The 22,535-nt window shown below is 42.6% G+C and overlaps 1 protein-coding gene across 1 annotated transcript; it reads left to right on the plus strand.

Moving 5' to 3' along the window:
* The first annotated feature begins 1,068 nt into the window (after window positions 1-1,068).
* On the plus strand, window positions 1,069-7,433 carry LOC131281570 (uncharacterized). The gene is made up of 5 exons (XM_058310912.1): window positions 1,069-1,233; window positions 5,582-5,977; window positions 6,524-6,839; window positions 6,901-7,120; window positions 7,226-7,433. The coding sequence occupies exons 1-5, from the start codon at window positions 1,069-1,071 to the stop codon at window positions 7,431-7,433; spliced, it is 1,305 nt and encodes a 434-aa protein (XP_058166895.1).
* Window positions 7,434-22,535: the final 15,102 nt, after the last annotated feature.

Here is a 22,535-nt window from a genome sequence, read left to right on the forward strand (position 1 = left end):
AGGTTAAGAAGAAACAAAGGGAGGGCTAAATAGGAAATTACGACGAGGTGTGTTTTCTTCCCACTTATCTACGGGTTAGATGCCAAAACACGCGTCGGGGGTTGACATTGGGGGCTCCATTATCGCCAGCTTGGCGCGACCATTATCGCCAACGGTTCTTAACTGCGCGATGAGCCACGATTTTTTGACTGGTCATATTAAAATTGTTTTTTTTTATTTTTACAAAATACTGAAGATCTGCATTTCGCAATGGCATGGTGTTAACTCTTATAGGATTAGAAGACTGAAATTAAGTTGAGTTGAAAAGTTATCATAGCTTTTTCTTGTGCTACATAAGGTAGAAACTCCGTAGTTGAACATTCGAATTGAATAAATCATCAATTGAGCAAACAAGCTCTTTAGAGGTTTAGGTTCAGTTCTTTTGTAACTGTCTCCTTAAAAAAAAACTTCATACAAAAGTATATTCAATACGATACTATATGTTGGTATATTAACAACAAAAACACGTTTATGTATGACATTATTTATGTGAGACTAAAATTAAAAGTGCTATTTTATGTAGAAGTAACTAAAACTCAACAGTTCAACAGAGAAAGGTTGATTTTGGCGCGCAATCTTCGCCCCATGGAGCATGTGTGTGTGTCTGTGTGCTCGCAAATACTCCATTCATAACCGCGCAGTTCATATCAGCATCACGCGGTTCATTTCTTCACTTCGGAATGGATCGCGTTCGTTCGTTCGTTCGTTCGTGCCGACAGTCAGGTCGTTTGTTGAGGAGACGGACGTGGATGTTCGGTCTCGCAACACACACAGGACCTCGCAGTCGTAAGCTTCATCTCGGCGCGTTCGGTTCGCTCAAACGGGCACCAGTTTCCCATCCACGCTATCGTCCTCCGAAAAACCAGCCTGGTGACGTCAGTGGTGCTGGTGTTGCTTGTTGATTCGTGGTGCTCAACACGGCACGGACCAGACGCAGACCAGGCGAAACGTGTGCTTTCTTCGGCGCCCCCACCACCCCCAATCGAGCGCACGCGATTCCGGTTCCGGTTGAGTGGAGCGCAACGAGCCATGCCCTCCATTCCGCCACCGCCGATCCGCGACCTGGAGGGGTTGCTTGCGCCCGTCCTGCCCGCCGGCACGCGGGTGCTCGGCTACGAGGCGGAGTTTCTAACCGCACCCGGAGACAACTACGGCAGCACCATGCTGGCCATCGCCGTGCGCACGGCCCCGGAGGTAAAGGCGGAGCGGGGTGACTGAGGGTGCACTAAAATCGGTTCGTGACATCAGTGACATCTGGGTTTTTGCGGAGGCACGCAACGACCCTAACGGTGGACGTAAATTGATTAGGTGAAAGGGTGGCCTCGAATGGAGGCGCCTGGTGCCTCGTGCGATTGGGATGATGAGATGGAAGTAACGAGTGCCAATTAATCACGGCCAGGAATGATCGAAACACGACAGGCCATCGTGGTGCGGTTAAGCCCCCGGCATTAGATTCAAGGTGTCAGGACTCGGGGCCGGGATGTTGGGAGCTTGAACGGTTGCAATTTAAAGTGTTAGCTTCGTGCTCTTCCCTGTGCCTCTTGCTTTTAAAACGACACATTAATTAGTCACCTCCGAGCTTCTCCATCTCAAACAAAGCGTGTTTCCTTGCTGGGTGAAATAAATCGTACTGGAAGCACTTAACTGGTTCTCCTGCGAACGTTTCCCTTCCATTTTCCGCGTGATCCACGTCGTCGGTGAGGTTTTGAACGTACGTTGAACGTAGAGTGAAATTGAGGAGAAAATTGATAATTAAATTGAGCAATTTTGTGGGGCATCTTCGGTACCAGGGAACTACACCGATATTTCAACACCTCATATTACCAATGAGAAACCCTTTATTTTTGTTCTACAAACCGACTTGAAGTCGACAAGTAATCAACTCAAACGTAGGTCAATGTGGCATTGGGGCATCTGGTGGTACGTGTTGGAAAACCCACGTTCATTCCTCTCATATGTTCCATCGGTTTTTGCTCATAAATTGTAAATTAAATCCTGAAGGTAACCCCTCTCTCTCTCTCACTCTATGGTGTCCATACGCGGATGCTTCACCTATCCTTAGTCGGGTGTCGGGTGTGTCGAAGATAAATGGCATCTACTCTCGTTACCGCCCTGCTCGGGAAGGGGCACGGGACACGGGACACCGAAGAAGGTTGTATTCTTTTATTCGCCTACTTTTAGCTGGAGATCATGCTGTTTCCGGAGCTAATACTGTATGTTTCCTGGTGATGTGTCTCATTTTTCAAAAAACCATTTAATCCTCCAAAAAGAAAAAAACCTGATTTAACAAAGACCTCGAACAAGAGTAAATCCATGTTGCCGGCAAGAAAGGAAAGTAAAAAAAAAACTACCTGCTAGAGATTGTTCAATTTGTCATAAAATCGCACCATCGGAAATGATGCCACAGTTTCATCGATCCTTATTTTATTGAACCAGTATGCCACCCGGTTCGGTTTATGTCCTTTGCTGCGAATGGATGGCACTCCAGCGCAGGAAAAAGGTTGACAGATTGAATTGAATTTACTCGTTTTGTTGCTTTCGCTCCAGTGAAGATGGCGGGCAGTGTTTTTTTTTGTTTTCTTCTACGGGCGCTAGAAATCGTCCGCAGCAAAGCGATTCGTCTTCGCCACACATCAATGAACCGGAAATGGAAGTCCACATCCGTCCGCCACGGGTATGATTCCGGGGAACGCCAAAGCGGTTTGACTGAACTTTGGCGGCATTCAACAGGTCGATGCTGATTGATGCCTTGATGGATTATAGCGAACCGCAGTTGTCGACAGATAAGGGAGGATTTAATCCAATTTTCAACTAATGTGCGCACATGATGCTATCCAGAGTTTAGTCGGTAGTGGTTGAACAGGAATTCTATTTTAGAATCAAATTAGTCTACATTTAGGTAGATTAATGTAGAGAAAATAGAAGAAAAAAAATATCTTACACAGTTGGATCTATATCAGCAAACTCAAAGTATGGCAGGCAAAGTACATTCCTATAATTGATAATTAAATTTTAGTTAGATTGGAAATATAATGTTTGAAAGTAAATCTTGGAGATACATCTTTAAAAAAGTCATGTTTCTATGGTTAGTATTTTGCACCTCAAACAAAGATTAAGACAATACCTTATCAACAAACTTCTTAAAGATACGCCATTCCTACTTTTTATGAAGTGTGTTAGAAGAATATCAAAGATCCTACGTAAGGGAGAACGTAAGCAAGAATTTAAAAGTTTATAGCTGTGTCCAGAATTGGAATCGATCACCAAGGGCAACCAATTATTTTTCCTCAACATCGAGTCGTTTCAATGAATGCGTTCTCTGCGCTAGATCGGGAACATCTGTTTTTGTTCGTTAGTTTGATCTTTAAACCGCCGAAACAGGAAGATTCCGAACGGAATACATAATCCCCGCTCAAAAATGTACACAACGCGCATGTTCAGTTCAAGTTGTTTGGGTTCAGAAACCGTCTGCCGTTGCCGTTTGTGGTAATGCACAAACGACGCACAACTAAATCGATGTCTGCCAAATCCACCCACATGGTGGCAGGTGGAAAGGCGCGAACAGACGACGAGTTTCTTCTACCAACAAGACCGCCACTTTTGCCTTACCATCTTTCCGCCACCGAATGCCGACCGAGAAACGGGAAGCGTAACAGGTGGATCGAAGAAAATGATTTATCGGCCTTTCTTATCTTGCAGTGCATCTGCCAAAAGCAAAAGGTTTATTGTGTTTGGTTTGTGTGTGTGTGTGCGTGTTCTGTGGAAAGTTTTTTCCGGTAGAAAAATAAACCAACAGATAGAGTCAGAGAGTGCGAAGTAGAGAGATAAGGAAAAGCTGACTGTTCTGAGAAAAAAAATAAGAAAGAAAGCAAGATGACAGTCTTGTTAGTTGTCAGGTGTGTTATGCTGGGCTGGTTTTTTTGTTCCTCTTTCTTGATGGTTGACTATCGTAGCTTTTCTCGGCAAGAGTTGTTTTCAAGAGTTTTCCACCCGATCGCCCGGAGCAAGAACGCGACGAATTAGTGGAATCGTAACAATGCCGGTGACGGGGAAAAAAGAAAACTTTCCCGATTTAATGACAGCAATGATGGAACGAAGGAAACGTGCTAATGGTTCGGAAAACATCTGTTGAATGCTTGGCATTTCCGCATGTTTTTGTACGTAGTGTTTGTTTATTTTTTCTTTCAGGGCGTTTTCGTTTTCTTCGGTGGTTCAGGAATCGACTAGTTTTTGTCCGCTTTATTTTAATGATGCCATTAGAAGCATAATTAATGTGTTTGTAACGAAGAAAACATGATGCAATAATAACAACCGCTTACAGGGAAACCGTTTTGGTGTTGAATATTTTCTAATTGCCATTTTGTACGAAACTAGCTGTAAACAGCTGCTGGCGGTCGAATTATTCGGATAATGAAAAGAGGAACAGTTGTCCAACGAAATGGCAAAGAAAATTGGACGATTTTGTATACTTGAAATTGTTTATTTTATTTCTATTTAATGTCATATTTACTGTTGTGAAGAATGACGCGTACTCAAACTTGTCGATGAATATTTCAGCGCAGTCAATTAAATATCCTGTGAGCAAAGAGGTTTTTGGAAACAGTTCGAATTTCTCACCAGCGTTTATTAGCACTTCACGCTGTTCGACAGAATTGGTTTTCCACTTTAATGCGACGAGAGGATGGATGTTTGCAATGCGTTTCCCATTAGCACAGCATTCTGTTTTATTTTATTTTTCCTGCGAAACGACAACGGAAGTGTCGAAACAGTGCTGTTTCGTGATGTTTTCGCTTTTCTCAGCGGTCGACTTCAATTCCATCCATCGCAGCATGCGATGGTTGTTGGGCTAGGAAAAATCGACCGGAAGGCAGAAAATAAAACATAAGGATCACTCCAAAAGGCGCGTGGAAAAAAAAGCGAAACAACCAAATCACTCTTGAAAGGACGAACTTTTCCTATCGCCTAAGTGTCTCGGGATAGGGATGATTGAGTACGAAAGCGGGAAAACAGGTCACTTGAAGTGACCCGACAAATTACAGATTTTCGCAGACTCGGACGCGCCGCCTATTGGTTGTAGAAGGCGCAGGCAACGCCTGCTTCATTTGCTCTCTTCAGTGTTTCGCCTTGTGCAATGATTTATTGATGGTTGTTTTCGGTTCTTTTACTGTCGGTTTCTTTGGGTTTTTGAAGGTCCGTAAAAGGAAGGAATGGTTATGCTTTCGCTGTGATGCCAAATTCCTGGAATTGCCCTATTTTTAGCACTGTGGTGTGATTCCAAGAACGGCAACAGAAAAGACTCCGTGGCATTTTTTATGGTTAAGAGTGCCGGAAAGCGCTTTAAAGCAGTCGTTTAATAAGAGAGGGTTTAAACTTACCAACGATTTTGGGCGCTGTTTAGAATATAAAACTTCTCATGATGGGCTATAAATATGTACCTAGGTGACTCAATATCTTGAACGTACAAAAAATTTTAGAATTTTGTTTGATTTGTGTCCATTTTCCCATCCAAAATCGTTTTTTTTGCTGACCCGCATCGGAAAAGGACGCTGAACGGAAGGATCGTGAGCAAACAGACGTGGTCGGGGAAAATGGCGAACAGGACGACGGGTTGCTCCATCTGGTGGCGAAGATGCGGCCGAGCAGTGAGGAGTTTCTTGAAATTTTCCAAATCGACACCACCTTCGTGAAGGAGGCGGCCGTCTATCTGAAGATCGTGCCGACGCTGCTGGCACTCCAGCGTGAGCAGGGCTTCGACGGCGAGGGCGAGCTGATCGACGTGTTCTGCCGGTGCTACAACGCGCGGGTGTCGCTCGACCCGGCGGTGGAGAAGGTGGATGAGGACGGTGTAATGCTGTTCGAGAACCTGAAGCGAGCCGGCTACGTGACGGCGGACCGTCGCCAAGGTTTCGACCGGCAACTGGCCCGCTTCGTGCTACAGGTAGGACGGTGCTGACAAGGGGATTCTCCTTAACATCTTTCTTTTGAAGCTGCTTTAGATTATCTTCAGTTCTTAGTCAAACGTGATTTTCGGTTGGAATATCAAATGTTGAAGAAGGTGTACCTTAAGATTGCTAGGTTCATAGTTAAAATGATTTTAACATTTATTATTATTTATATTTGTTAGATGCTCGTGTTTGAAACTTAACATCAAGATGTGTAGATGAAATCACAAATATCAAAGACAGATTATTTACAGAAAATGTTCTTTTGTACTTTTTTTCCTAAGTTTAAACTTTAAATGCAAAGAACCCTTGCTCATATCGTAATCTGTTTTGTTTTGCCCCAATTATGATCGCCTCAATTATCTTAAACTTTATATTTTTCCTCTATATTCGTTCATCTGCTTTGCGTATTTCTTGCAAACACGTGTTTGAGAAAAACGTGCCCCCATCTTCATGACACTATGGCTATCAAAAGTCAAAATCGTATTATACTCGTTATAATGGTCATTTGTCATGATTTATCAACTTTTGTTTGTTTGTAGAAATTGGCTCTCTTCCACGCCATTCCGATCGCACTGCGCTACCTAAAGCCGGAATTGTTTGAGGCGGGCATACACAAGTATCTGGTGAAAATCGACATCGACGCGGGGCTGAGCGAGGCGACACTGCGCCAGATGATGGATGTGTTCTGGCAGGATATTATACGGACCGGTGTGGAACCGGAGCTAGTCGAACGAGCCCGGGCCAGGATTGCCGAGTGCCACCAGCGGCAGGCAAAGCTTATCTCGGACCAGCTGACCGTCTACTGCACGATGCTACACAACGATTTGTGGGTTAATAATATGATGATCAAATATGGTAAGTTGTCTACACTTTGGTTTCAATGGGTGGGTTCCGTAAACATTATTTTCTTCTTCAGATTCTGCCACCGGTAAGCCGAACAGTCTGAAGTTTGTCGACTTCCAGCTCATCCAGATGGATTCCCTCGTACGGGACGTCATCTTCTTCGTCATCACGAGCGTCAACGATGCGGAACTGGAGTCGCAGCTGGATGGCTACTTCGAACACTACTTTCAGCATCTCGCCAGCAATATGAAACGCCTACAGTTTCCCAAGCTAGAGGAGTTTACGCTGGAGAGGTGAGCCTTGGTGCCTCATGTCGACCCGAAACGGAGGGCAATTAATTATGGCTGCATGGCAGTGACATTATGGTTAACCGCGGTTTATTCCCCTCCTTCCTACAGTTTCCGGGAGGAAATCGACCGTGTGGCGCCGTACGAGCTGTACCACATCGTGTCGATGCTGCGGGTCGTGCTGGCTCGCAAGGAGTCGATACCGGACCAGAGCGAGCAGGATGCGGCCCTGTTCTTCAATGACAATCTGGTGGAGGAAGACTACTACCGGCGGCTGGAGGTGACACTTCGAATCTACGAGCGCAGGGGTTGGATATAGGAGGGTTTAGGGATGAGATACCGCGGGGCACTGGGACAGCTCAATTAAACGTAAACATGGTCTCAATAGAGGATTTGATGTAAATATTATTAAGTAGCTGCGGTGCAAATGGGAACGAATGGCCCACAATGTGCCCTATTATTCACGCGAGTCGTAATCATAGAGATGTTGGATGTGAAATATAATCGAAGACGTTGTTCTTAATGGCATACATGTGAGCAGTTATTTACTTTTTGCATTCGAAAATTGGCAATATATGTATTTATGGTTTCTAGTTAAAATTAATATTTTTCCCGTTTTCAAATTTCACTTCATCACTGTTTATTAATATTATTTAATCTTGTTTCGTTTTGGCCCCTTTATGTTTTATGGATGGCAACTTCAAGTTGGTAGTTGCACGAAACAGGGAACATTGTGAATCGATGGCTGTTGGATGATGTTGAACAATTTAAAGCTATCGATTTTTGTCTTATTTTAAATCGTAATTCATCGGCTTAGAAACGATTAGATCTCATCAAGTCATATTGGGTGTGATTTTTTGCCCCATGCCGACTGGCAAATCCAAAGATTTAAATTCCCCCCCACCCCTCCTCCCTTTCTCCCTCCTTCATTTGGCATGCTAATGCCCTGGTGGCAAAATCAGCATGCTTTCTCATTCTCTCCAATCGACAATCGATACCAACATAACGAGAAAGCATGATGATTTTGCCATCGGGGTGGTATCTTTTGAAATAACGATTCGGGATTGAGTCCAGTGTGCATTGGACTCATCCCAGTCAAATCAATCCTAAAGTTTGCCCACCACTCGATTCAACGTTGGAACTTTGCTAGCAAACTTGCGTACTACTGATGCCGTGTTTGACGTATAGGTGGCGCTGCGGCTGAAGTGGCGCCCCTTCTTGGGATAGGTCAGTTCGATGCTAGAAAATATCGGCTACTTTCACACGCGCTAATGAGAAGAGTTGAAAAAGATTCGTTCGTTTATTTATAGCTTTTCACAACAAACTCCATTTCTTTTTGTTCACACTTCTCAGAAGTTCCTGAGCCATCCTTGCCAGATTGTTGGAAGAAAAAAAAATCAATTCATCACTTAAAGCGCTTCGATTTAAATTGCAATTTTTAAATGGTTTCCCTGAGCAGCGTTGAGCGCCGGAGCGGCTCATTATGCAACCGATTTGCTAGGCTCAGATGATTGGCTGAATGGTTTATGTTTCTATTCGGTCGTTCGTTGGATTCGCAGCTAAAAGATGTCTGAAAAGTGCTTGTGGACGTCGCTAAAGTTGGAAGAAATATAAAGAAATTCATTGCGCGACCGTCTGTCTTCCCACTTTCCGCTTATGGCTTTCGATATTCGCGCCGATGGTGGCCCCCAGACAACATGGTTGTGCAATTTATCACAATAAAAATTATCACACGCATCACGCGTAGTCGCGAATGTGGGACGAAGCCCTTTTTAGGAATAGGAGTTTGTGGTTCGGTAACGGGAAGGTTCTGTGAGTGAGGCCGCGGTGTATAATTAATCCACGATCCAGTTTCCAGCACAAATGGAATAAAAACATGAGAGGATATTTTGCGATGAATGGTTGGGTTAAAGTATGCGGAGGCAGGCAATGCGAGTCGCCGGATGTAATTGACCCATGTCTGGATGAAAGCGAGTATGGACCATTTATGCATAAAAACATAAATGTTGAGAGTGGCACACGATTGCGGCATTGCAGACACGTATCACAACAATGTGTGTGTGAAGCTATACCAATGGATTTAATTCATCAGCTCAAAAACTCACAAACACTTCCGAAAATATAAAATATATTCATCACTTGTGATGACTTGAGTATAATTAATTATAGAGAATTCACGATAAAGCATATTTATTCCAAACGCCATCTCAGGTGTAATGAACTTTCCAACATTGCCCCTTGTCTCTCCCACGATTGGGCCAAGGTCAATGGATTTTTCCGTTGAAAAAGAAATGGAAAAGCAATTTCTTCTGCATTTTTACGGCTGTTGGCTGGAGTGGTGGCTCTAGAAACAACTCAGGGCAGACTGCCGTTTGCATTGGAATTACCTTTCCCGTAGGCGTGTCCTCAGACGCGCTGCAAACGGCAACAAAAAGGAACCATTAGTTCAAACTGAAACCGGAAAAATGCAATCGCTTAGGGATTTTTCAATAAATGGCGCTAATGCCGTTCAACGAGGAATTCACCATTGTAAGGAATTTATACAAGCATTCAATGAGTTTGCAATTTAATTGTAACAATGTCTGAGTGAACATTACTTTTGAATCGAAACACTTCTAAATAGAGATTTTAGGAATACATTTTGTGTACAGTAGTATTCGAATGTTGAGTGGCTTTTAAGACTAATAACACGGGCAATAAAACTACTGATCCAACTGGCAGCAACATTCTTGACAAAGGGTGTGCTTCAATAAAGTTTGCACCAAGATCTTATCGCAACCCAGCAAAGTGCATTCGTAGGCCGGAAGAAGCCTTAGGCCATCGAGTGTAGATTAAAAATCAGTGGAAAATAAAATGCTTTTGAATGGTGAAATGAAACATTCGTTTTTATTTAATGAAACGATGTTTTAAAATTTCAACCATTGCTGGCAATTTTCTCAGGGTAATGCGTTACCTTTTTTGCGAACGATTGAATGTTCTTTGTGTTTTGTTATGAATAGCAACGTACAACCGACCTTAACCTAGCGTTTATGTTTGCATTTAAAATTCACAAACATGAAATGAGCCGGTAATTCATATGACACCGAAATAAAAGGCCGGTAGAAAACGAGATTGATCTGTTGGGTGGACTCTTGCGTCTCCCTTCTTTGTGAATGCACTTCTGATGACGGTCAGCGACCTCACCCAAGGCAGTAGGACGGCGTCTGGCTGAGAGTGCAACAAGTGCAACGCCGAGTGTGCTGGCCGACCACACCATGATGCGTTGGTTGATGGCTTTGAGACCATCCGGTGGCCTTGATTGACACTCGGAAAGTATCACAGGGTTGAATATAAAATATGTTGGGCTTAAGTAAATAATTACAAAGGTAGTAACGATGCAAAAATGAATCCTGTGTAATGTAACGGATGAATTAATTGGAAAAAGTTACTTCTTAAAAATTGAACAAACACGTTTTGTGTATACCATTGTTTGCCCTATAACTATATTTACTCTTTGTTGACTTTTTTTTTTGAAGTTTTGGCAAACCACATTTTTTGTTAATTTATGAAAATTAGTACAATCTTTTTAGCGTATAATTCAAACGGAAAAATTTTACAATTTTGCAAACACTTACATTCAAACAATTTTGGGAAAAAAAACTAGAAGCATTTAATACTAAATAGCCTCTCATTAGTATATGAGTATTCAGATTTCACGGAGAACTACAATAGTTTTGATGATCGTTAATACGCGTTATTGAAAAAGAAATAGATGAAATAATCTAGTGCCATAATTTATTAAATTTAAAATCTTCCTTGTAATTCCACTTCCTCAAACGCGTATGTTAAGGCCTTGGCACTATTTTTACGTCGTTATCGACTCCGCTCCATGTCTTCACTTTCCCTTCCTAAGCCGACAGTATCTGTTGGGATTGCTCGAAGGGGGCAAAAAACTCACTCTATCTCTATCGCGTAGAGTACACTTTGACGAAGCGTTTCGAGGAGTGTTGTTGATGCTGCCGCCAAGTGTCCTCCAGTTGGTGGTACAGCACGTTATCAGTTCTGCAGTCACGCGAAGAAGAAAACTAAATAATACTATACTATGAGTTCGAAAACCAAAACACCAACAACGAAGTGGTTGGTAAATGGTACGCTAAAGGAGGTATTTAGTGTATTATCTTTGTCGGAAGATGTTGCCTGCCTACTATCGGCCAAATGTTAACCGATTAGGCGCTAATCAGGTCCATTATGGATGAATTCAAAGCAAGCACGAGTGAATATTTTCGTTTTTCAAAGTTCAAGGGCAAGGAATATTTATTGAGCGATCAGTGAAATTAAACTCTCAAACATTTCAATTTGCCGACTTTAAGGACGGCGTTTATTTTAAGGCACTTGGTGATAGTAAAAACATCAGCAAAACCACACGCATCTACAGCTGAAGGAAGTTGTTGCTGATTTAGCTAGCACGCTTTATCAATTTAGCTTCGGCTCCCTTTTGTTATGTCATAGCATCTATGCTACAAAATAGAGAAGACAATTTCCACGCTACGATAAGTTGTAGAAGTTCCGGGTCTTGTTTGTGGCCTTAAAACAAGGTAATAAATTACTGATTTTTTTTATATGAATGCTTTCAAAACAGTTCCATCGTGAAGATAAATTCTTGTAACACAATCGATGTTAGTCGAGTATTCAAAATCGAGTTCCAATTCCAAAATTAGCCGGCCCCCAAGAGGAGGCTTGTCCCGATGGTGTTGAGAGTCAACAAACGCGGTCTTTATTTTTTGCTGACCCAATCCCGTAACGCGTGCTTCGTTCAGGTGTTGTTATGGCAACAAACCGATCGGACGGGTTTGGCGGCTTGCGTACCTCAAAATTTCGATTACAAAAAACGTAATGTCTCAGGTTCATTTTTTTTAATTTGCGTACGTTGGCATCAATATAGCTACGGCGCACAAGTGTGTATTTGGGGGAGTGTAGGTTATATAAGACCATTATTTTTTATTCTTTTCCAATGTACACAATTCGAAGCACTGTTTCATCTCTCCATCGTAGCATTCTTCTCTTGTTTGGTTGTTTGCTACATCGACGGCTTGTTTTTAGTTTGTACAGTGTTTTCTCGCTTTGAGTTTGACGTGTTTTTCAAAGCAGAGAGTTTCGTTCCAGCTCGTTCTAAGTTCTCCACCCCGACCACAACACATGCTGCTAATGATGATCGGTATTTTTTTGTTTTTTATTCATTTGCCCTCGTGAGAACAAAACAAAACCTGTGTAGGTATTTCCATGCTTTTGGGTTGGTTATTCTTGTTTTTTTGTTAATGCCCCCTAACCATACCGGACGAGCCGGCATGCAAGGGTGGCGTGATGCTCGTTTGAAGGTCAACATGTCCGAGGACCATCGGCCAGAGTATCTTGCTTTGAGGCATGGGAAGGTGGGACAGGTTTGGCACGAAAACTGTTTGGGGTGAATCAAAATAAAAGATCAAACTAACGACGGAAGAACCTGGTTCCAAATGGAGATGGAATAAATTACTTTAGCTTTATCGTTTAAATTGAAATCGTACAAACTACATTTTGGAATGGCAAGGATCATTAAATTCTTTTGAACTCTTCCGATTCCCAACTACGAGAAGTAGTCTTTGATTTTGCAAACATCCGTCTGTTTGGTAGGCAATTTGCAAAACAAAATAAATGACAAAACCCACTGTCATACTCTTAAAAGCATTAAAAATCTAAATAGCAAACTCATGGAACCATATAAAAATGTGTACGTGATTGAGTTACTTGAATCGCGATCGTTAAATGAGCTATGTTGAGAAACTGGCTGGGATTCGCGATAGTGGACACAACGGTTTGAGCAACCAGCTGGTTTCGATTTTTAACGAGCAATATGCTCGTGTTTAGTGTGCCACTAGTTTGTTTTGTTTTGTTTACCGCCGGAGATCGGCCCCGCCTTCATTGGGGACCGCCCGCTGTCCAACGGTTGATTTTATGACAATTTTATGAGACACTTTTACGATCGTTTAATCGGTTTCAAACTGACGGGCGAACTTGCGCAGCGGAAGCATCGCGGAAAGGTGAAAAGGGTGAAAAATCTCATAATTGCTCTATCAGGCTACCGCTTCTGGGTGATCTGAGCGGATTTTTTTTCGGAGTTAGAAAAGTTCAATGAACCACCCCGCATCATGATTATGTATCATAACGGGAACGTTCTTAATTTACGACCTTCCTATTGAACTGCGTGGCATATCAGCTGATTAGTATAGCTCTCACTTTTTGACAGTAACGCGATACAACAAACGCGCATCCGGTGCCCATGGCAACCGAAGTCACCACTCTGTTAATGATTGGTTGTTTTATGTGTTTTTTTTTTGCATACTGACGCCATTCTCTGAGGCTCGTGCCTGGCTCCACCGTAAGGCATCGGATGACAGGTGCATCAATTGCAACGTTTGCGCAAATGTTTACAATCTTACATTCTTGTATTTTTTCTCTACACTGTGCCACACATTTCTTGGCTATATCGTTTGCATTCCGTCGTTGTGTGCACATTGTTGTCGACGAAGGTATTGAAGGCGGTAGGTTCTTGGTGCACCTTGGACCGTTTGCGCTCTTTGGGTTCAGTTTCCATACAGGTCCAGGCCTTCCCCGTAGTGACCTTGACCGTTTGGAACAGTTTCGAAAGCAGTTGGTGACGGTTTATAAACTTGTATTTTTCATTGAAGAGTCGATTCCACAAGCAGCTGTTTATATCGTTCGTTTGAATCCAGCTAAAAAATAACTGGTGCTCGTGGACTTGATGTTGTGGGTCCTTCAATGTACGATGCTTCGATGAGAAAATGCTCAAATTATTGTTGTGCATTAATTGGATTGACCAAATCAGTTTGACAAATCCTATACAAAACTGCACTTTGGTAGGATAAAACATGAATTATTTTATCTAGGAACAAGATGTGTTTTTGTTGAAACATCTGTAACATATTTGCACTATATTAAATATTATAATTTATTTTATAGTTGCACATCTTACTCTTATACTCTTAACTATTATGAAGAAGTTATCAACTGATAGGTAATATCTTTTACATGCTGTTTTTATATCTCAGCCAGAGTCTTTCCAGGGTTAAGTGCATTTTGTCGACAAAGTTTCATGATGACGACTTTAAACTCAAACAAAAACTCCCAAAATTAAATCAATTTAAACTTTCATAAGCACTCCGTAGTTGCACTCTAAAGGACTATAATAAAATGGTTGTCCCATACTCGGTGGAAAGTGACCTCACTGCCTCGGACAAACCGGTCCGGAGACAATGTTTTTCTGTACAGTTTTGCAAATGGCATCCACAAGCCAACCCAAACTGGACGGTCCGGTTTGCCCAGAGCTCCTGTGGCCTTCCAGCGTTTTTAAAGTGTAACCACCAACTACGGATACTGTAGCCATGGTAACACTTACACCCATTCCCATACGGGCCAGCTCGATAAGGTTGATCGAAAAGGGCGCTTTGAAGCTTCTGGCCGGGCCTTATCAGTGTTCCGCTCGTATTGGTACTGCCTTCGCGAGACGCGTGACATTGTTTTGACAGCGCCCGCCGTTCGTATCGAACTCGATGCGGCTCGCACACTCCAGCGGGAAGTTACGCAAGAAAAGCCTTCCCGATGGTAGCATTTTGTTTGTCGAACCGTTTGGTTGAACATTTCCTTCTGCGCTACCGAAAACCAAGCACGATCGGCACGGTTCAAGGTTAGTCTATCGTTACAGCTGACTTCACCAGCACCAACTTCTTTCGAATGTGGAACGTAAGGTGAGGTGTTCTTGTTCCTCGGATCCTCTGCGTGTCGGTGTACGGTAAGCAGGAACCCGAAACTCGCAGACTGCTGTGTCGGTTTCAAGTCCTCGGTCGAAGCTGATAAGACGTTCGCTGGTTTATGGACATTTTTTCCCCACCGAACAAGGGGTTGTCGCAGCTTCGCAAACGAAACGTGCCGCGGTTCAGTTGGACAAACGTGTTTGGGGAATGATTATTTTTTCTACCGACTCGATTGACTTTCTTTTCCCAAATCAGTTCTTTCGTAGCTGAATGGTTATCTTTTCTTTCGAGTGGCTTAAGCCACCTCGAAGCATTCCCCAATCGAACGAAGGGAAAGGTCAAGACCGTGTAAGCCGCCGATTATCTATCCCTGGCCAAGTTTTATTACGGTGAGTCGCATCGCACTTTTTATTGCAGTTATTCCACAAACGTACGTTTGCACAAATGGAGCCGGTGCTACCGTAAGAACCGCAGAAAAAGGAGGTCACTCCAGTCTGGCTCAAGACAAACAAGAAAGAACGAGCCATAGCAGAGCCGAAGCGGGGTTGATAAACATGTAACGCTTGATTCAACTCTTTGGTGTGGACGTGAAGCGGTTTTGCGATGTGATGAACGTTGGACCCCGCGTCAGTGTCTTCTTATCCGGAACGTATACGTCAACGTCCAATCATGCAGCGAACGGATGGCTGTCGGGTGATTTTTTTTCAAAAGTGTGCTGATCGACGGCACACCAGAGGGTGCGCTTAACCGGATCTGCAACATGTTTCGGTGCATAATTGTGGTGTTGATTTACAAGCGCAAACTTTCGCCATGGGAACGAAAAAGCGATCCTCCACTCCCCTTCCAAGACGAGCTTATTTGCATATACTTTTCTTTCATCTCATTACAAGCATAAGAAACACGTTCGACCACGTGGGTTAATTTACCGGAAATGACTTGGCTCGCGGCCGGCAGGTTCATTGGCTCTCGGCCCCGGTGATTATGTTTCTGATTATTGTCTGGCAGAAAGTGAATCTTCTGGGAAACACCCAGGCCGGCACGTTTTTCCACCCCGGCACGGGAAACGTGTTGCTCACGTTGTCCTCGCAAATTCACCTGACGTGTGCGGTCTGCGCTATGATGTGTTAAATTGCCGGTGCTACGCAGGCATAACCGCAGCTCGGAGCTAATCACTGCAGCCACCTCAAGCAGTATCGACGATTGAGTGATCGAATCGAACAAACCGCTAATTAAGCGACCGCGCCCCCGAGACAGATGGTGTCCGTCCTTCGACGGCACGCGGATAAATTATTTAGCGACGACTAATTAGTGCAGCCTGCCAGAGCTAAGCAACGGCAAGAACAGACGCCGGCAACGTGCTTTAGATTCCGTCCGCACGAAGGAATGCGCCGACAAACAACGCGGCATTTCTATAGGAACGATTTCAATTTAACCATCATCTTGCCGGCGGGCGTTCGGTGAAGAGGAATTTCGATTACGAGTTAAAGTTGATGATGGTTTGTAAAGGTTACTTTGACTGGATTCAAAAGAAGTTCACACATACCGAGCATGTTTATGAATTTTAAACATTTGTTTATGGCCACAAAATGTTACTGATATTTCAACTCCTGATAACTATCCTGAGTTGTTATAGTTGAACTAAATTGATTTATTACAGTAACTCCTAAAATACATATTTATAGAGTAAACTCCTAGCATCAATGGTTCCATGTGAGCTATATAGGCAGCATAATCAATTGGTTGCACGTTATTCAGCGATCATTCATTCAATGTGCACTTTCTTTAATGAACAACTGATAACCGTCAGAAAAGGCGTCTAATAGCGTCTTGTTGGAGCGGTATTTTAATTTGATCGCAATTGCAAACGAGGGGAAAATATGGTGTTGTTTTCATTTACAAAACCAACACACAGCCGCGACGTAAGGTGCCCAGTTGAGGAAAATACTCAACACTTGACAAAAATAAAACAACAGAACGTTTTTGACGTCGTCGTTTTAGATTCCTAATCAGCAATTGACTACTGTGTACCATATTCTGAGCATTCAAGGATGAGAATCCGATCGCTTCACACTCCCCCCTCCCCCTCCCCCTTTCCACCCTTACGTCTTGGGGAGGGTTTGAAATGGGCCGTCGTCATCGTTTCTATTCGCTAATCAGTATGGCATCCATTTATTCATCTTACTCGAACGACGTTGCCGCTGTTGATTTATTATTGTGTCTTCCCCCTCCGGGGACGTAGTACGAGGGCTTCCTTGTGTGCTGCACTCGATCGTTTTATCTGCGTTTATGGTCTTCCACTCCTACTACTCAACTCATGCCAATAGCTGCATATGAGCAACATGTCAACTTAGGCTCTTATCGATGGTGTTTTTCGTACCATTTATTTCACGTATCGTCTTCTTACTGTTTCTCCGACGTCGCACGTTGGTAAATGCAATTCACCTTCGGAGAACGTTTCACAAGAACAACATTCCTGTGCATCGAAGACAACTGCTGATAACGCAGCTGATGGGCGTAGGATTGGTTGACAATAGGCTTTTTCCGGCCTATGATTGCAACAGAGTTCGTTAGGTGCAGATGAGATCATCAAAGTACAACATTAAAAACAACGTGAAAAGACTTGTTGTATTGACTCAAAAATGGGATACATTATTCAATGTGTTAAAGGAATGTTGAAATCAAACCGATTTATCATGTTTGCATAAACGATTAGCACATGTTTTGAAGATAATTGAATAACCACACTGAGCTTTTAGCGGTACATTGAGATGTTGGCACTGACAAATATTATACTAAGCAAATTTGCTTTAGTAAATAACCAATTATGATAGTGTTGTCATTTTTCTCTTTATTTAATTTCTCGTACATACCATCACAGGTCATTTTCAATTTTGTATGGAATGTAATTTGTATAAGTTGGACGTAATTCTTGAATGTTGAGTCTGTGTACTAAATATAGTCAACTAGACCTTTAAACATATAGACCAGTCTTATTCTAAAGGATATTTTTCAATATTGCGTAAAACAGTGTATAAGCAGAAAACCCCAAATGAATAAATAAAAAGTTACTTGTTTTAAAACTTGTTTGAGTCCGTTATAGTGTAGTTAAATATTTCATTGGCGGAGTTTTGAACAAACATATGTTTCAATGCTTCAAAAGAATAGCTTTTAATACCACATTTTACAATAATCGTTTTCTAAAGCATAAACATGTTGTGACCGAAGGGGTAAGCCATACTGTTTGATTTTTTTAATCTTGTACGGGAGATAAAATATACCCACTACCCGAAAGAGAACACCCGCGTATAAAAGACAACCATCAGTCATTTATGTGTCACTGTCAAAGTTATTTCTGTCCATCTCACCGAACCATTAGGAGGAACGATTGTCAATTCGTCATACACATTTAGACACGGTCGTACATTTAGTGCTTGGTTGGAGCAAATTTTAAAATGGGTTTCACACGCGCAAAGACGTGTTGTTGCTATCTACTCAGCGACGGGCAAGAGCATTCGGTACCGACGGTAGAAGATAACATTGAAATTCAGTATCAAATTGAAAATAGAAGAACTGAAGGATAGATAGTGCGAAAAATCCAATCAGCATTTTCTTCGATCCCAAGCGACTTCCGTGATTGATTTTCATTTTTAGAACCCCAGATAAGCACACGGATGTTGTGAAGCGTCGCTAGCAGCCGATGTGTACTATGCAGCACCTGTCCGAGTAAGTGGATGGCAAACAGTGGTCGGTAGTAGTAGTAGTATTTGCCTTGGCAATAGCAACGGTGCGCGACCAAAACAAAAACATACCACGCTTGGTGCTCGAGGAATAATTTAAAATAATCGAATGGAAGAAGCAAAAAATACAGGAAACGATTGTGGGCAGCATCGCAATGTTCGGTGAGGAGGCGGCTCGCGGTTGCTACTCCGGGGTTCGATCCGAAAACACGCAACCAGAAAAACCGGTTTGCTCGGCCGGGGATCGGCCAGGATTGGGATGCAAATATCGAAGAGATGGGAATAGGAGGGTTTCATTTGCAAAACACAACAAAAGAAAAATTCACAAACTCAGATAGGAAGAAGAATTGTCAATTCGACGTGACGAAGCAAATATACGCAGCTTTGTGGAAGAGTTGCGGTCGAGGACTGGATCAAGCACAGTGGTTCAAGGAAGAAGAAAAATGGAATGGCAAATCACTCGATGGGAATGGAATGGAACAACTCCTGTGAAAGGAGGTGCTCAGCAAGAGTAGAGGTTAACAGGGCAAAGGTACACAAGAGCGACCGATCTAACACGAAAAGAGAAAGGCCAAGATGTGATTTTATTGCCAAGTTATCGAGATCGCCAAACAGGTTTTGAAAAGGTTCCATGAAAGATCACTTTTCCGAGCAGTTGTTTCGCCACGCGATTAAATATGTTTGTCAGCGATATGTTATACTCTTTTCGTATGAAATTCACTTTTCTGAACATGGTACATAGTGTCAAAGAGAAGGAAGTATTCTTTTTTTCTTGCAACAAGCAACGGTGGGCGTTACGTGACGATTACAGAGCGGCTATCATTGCATGGCTATAGAACTTGATAAATCAGGCTAGAACCGGGATGAGGATTCTATTTTTGTTGCTAATTGCGTCGGTACACCGGAACGAGTAATCTGGGACGGGACGCGTCAAACCGTATTCAATCAGGGACAACGTTCAAACACCATCGAGCCGAGCACGGATGCTTTAGACGGATTAACCTACATTTGATGACACGCATTTTGTGTTTATATCGGCAGGGGCAGGCCCCAAGGGCCCCATGTTCGTGCTTTTTGCCGCGTTTTCTAACGCGCGAAACATAATAGCTCTAGTTAGAGATTGATTTTTATCCGCTCCGATTTCTATTAAAAGAGGGAGACATGTTTCATGCTCGCTATTTTTGTCCGGCTTTACTTCGTTTTGGCCTGCTTGGGATCATTCAGGAAGGTAAGCTCCTATGTGCACAGATGTGTTTCAATTCTACTGGGGAAATTAATTCAGCATTGAGGCAAAATTTTAAAATTCCCCGGATTTTAAACGACATATTTCCAGCTCATCCAGAGCCGAAATGTGCATATTTCAACCACAGTCGCTGCAGGAACTTTACCCCATTACAATCAGCTGGCGACCGCGTTCGCTGGTGGAGTTTTATTTATTTATTCATTTTTTTTTTGTTGCTCGGCATTTTTCTTATCTTTTACTACTGTCGCCTTCTTTTTCTCTCCCTCACTACAGTGTCTTATGGCTGCGGTACTTCCCAACCAACACGATCGTACGCTTCACAGTGGTCGATGGCGAGCGGCAAATTATAAAGAATGTTATCTAATGCATTTTAAAGCTTTGATATTTAGTTTGGTTTTATATAGAAACCCTGCTACTAATTATGGAAACTGATCCAAGATATTCGGTGATATTTTCCTGCTTTTTGGCTTAGTAATTTGAGTTGGAAATTTGCTAGTTTCAGCGACTTCTAGCAAGAACTAGCGACTGGAAGGCTTTTTCAATATAGTTAATAGTTTGCCAGTTTTTAGAATTTAAACACCTCTCAAAATATTATCATTCTCTTATCCTTTAGAAGTGGTTTGCCGACCTAATCGTGATGTGTTGTATGAAATTAAAATAACTGAATGAATTCGATTAGCAAGTCGGCATTCGAGCATAGTGCAGCACGGAAAACCGGCCCGTTGTTGCGAGGAGCCCCCACGGCATCTCCCCATCAGCGTGAAGCGGCCGTTTCACGCGTTTTGGGTCGCGCAAGTCCAAGCGGCGAGCGCGCACATTTCGCTTTCGTTCATTCGTTCGCTCGAAATCATCTGATCGCCGCGTGTTCGCGGAGGGCGCGCGTTCGCGAGTTCCGTTACCGACGCGGAATGCTTCCCTTCCCGGGTGCTACCCCACTATCAACAGGCCCTGCCTGGGTGGGAGGATGTTTTGGGGAGCGGTGTTTCGACCCCGTCGTCGATGCCGTGTTGTCGTGTGGCTGTTGAGCTGCAAAGAAACACACCTTTTGCTGCGCCGGGACAGGAAGCGTTGGACGCCTCCGGAGCGTTGAAGAGAGTGGTTTATCGTGTTGGAAATGTGACTCAATCGGAGCGTGGGTTGTTTAGTTTTCCCACCACTGTGAACCACTCAAGCATAAGTTTCTAATGAATAAGATTTAGAAATATAATGCTCGATACAGTTTGTTTTAGTAATTCAATAAAACTCAGTGGATTTATACACACAACGAAAAGGCCTTCGAAAGTCGATACAGGCTGACAATAATTCTTACTCACTAAAACCAACATCAATTTAAAAACAAAAAAAACCAACATCAAACGAGTGTCCGGTTTTCTTATTCTTTTCTTCGTGTTAAATGATATTTAGCGGTCGTTTCGATTGTAAGAGTGTGGCCATAAAAACCGATGAACGCTTAGCATGCCGTGAGGGGTTGTTCGCAAAAAAAGCATCCCCTAATTGAGGTCAACACAATGGGGGAGCAAAAAAGTTTGAGATAGGTCTTGGGAAATGAGTAATCAATGTCGCGAACGTTTTGGCGACACGGCCCTGTTCGTTCCCGGTGACACCCGGCTGTTGCTAGGTTTTTGGTTCGAGGAAAAAGGCATGTAAGATAGCAACGGCGAACAGATACTGTTGTTGAGGAAGGGTTGCGTGGTTGTTGTAAAATCGTTTACTCAATATCAGACGATTTTGCTAAACATTCACATTTCGCAATCATCCACAGCCTTCTATGAACAAAAATTTTAAAAAATTGTTAATGGTCAAAAATTAACTTCAGTTGATCAACTAAACTAAATAAAATGTTATTGAAATTTTAACATTTTTTAAATTCTCTGCGAATGGCAAATTAATGTTAAGGATAAATTATACACTATATAAATTGTTTGTATACTGGAAAACGGGAATTATTTAAAATAAACAACGCAAAACCGAAAAACCATTCACCACCAAAAATACATTTGCAGACCTAGGTCAATGTCCTTGGCATGTGTAACAAGAAAAAAACGAAAGCAAAAGAAAAAGGGAATATCTATGGCTACCTTTCAACGGTCACCCGTTGGATTTTGGGTTTTCTTTCTTTGGGTTCGCTACCATATGTTCGTTAGAGCATAATGAGCTTATGTAAGCTCCCGTTAGCGGACTCAAATTGTTATTTCACCAACGTCCATCACGCCGGATGGAAGCAACAATCGACAGATACCGGTGAAAGTACCCTTCAATTGTTCCACGCCATTGCACTTCAATTTTTTCTATTTCTTTCCACCGGTTGGAAATGGTTTAAAAAACTTAACCACCTGCTTATTCATCAACAAATCCGACGCGGACGGTCAATGGCACAATCGTTTTCGTTGAAAATAATTTGTTTTTATTTGTTAAAACTATTGTTCAATAGCTTCGCCAGTGTGAAACAGCTGACAGGACGACATGACATGCCGACAAGGACAAGTGAGTAAGGGCAAACGAGAATCAGGTTCAATTTTAACGCCGAATGTAAACAAACTACGGAAAAAGATAAAAATCGAATGATGCAACTTTTGGTTCTGATGACAGGCAGAAGACTTAGAAGAAATCGATGAAAAATGAGTCTAGTTGAGTCAGTTAAAAAGGGAAAACTGACT

Source organism: Anopheles ziemanni, chromosome 2 (genome assembly GCF_943734765.1).
Source record: "Anopheles ziemanni chromosome 2, idAnoZiCoDA_A2_x.2, whole genome shotgun sequence".
Classification (NCBI taxonomy): Eukaryota; Metazoa; Arthropoda; class Insecta; order Diptera; family Culicidae; genus Anopheles; species Anopheles ziemanni.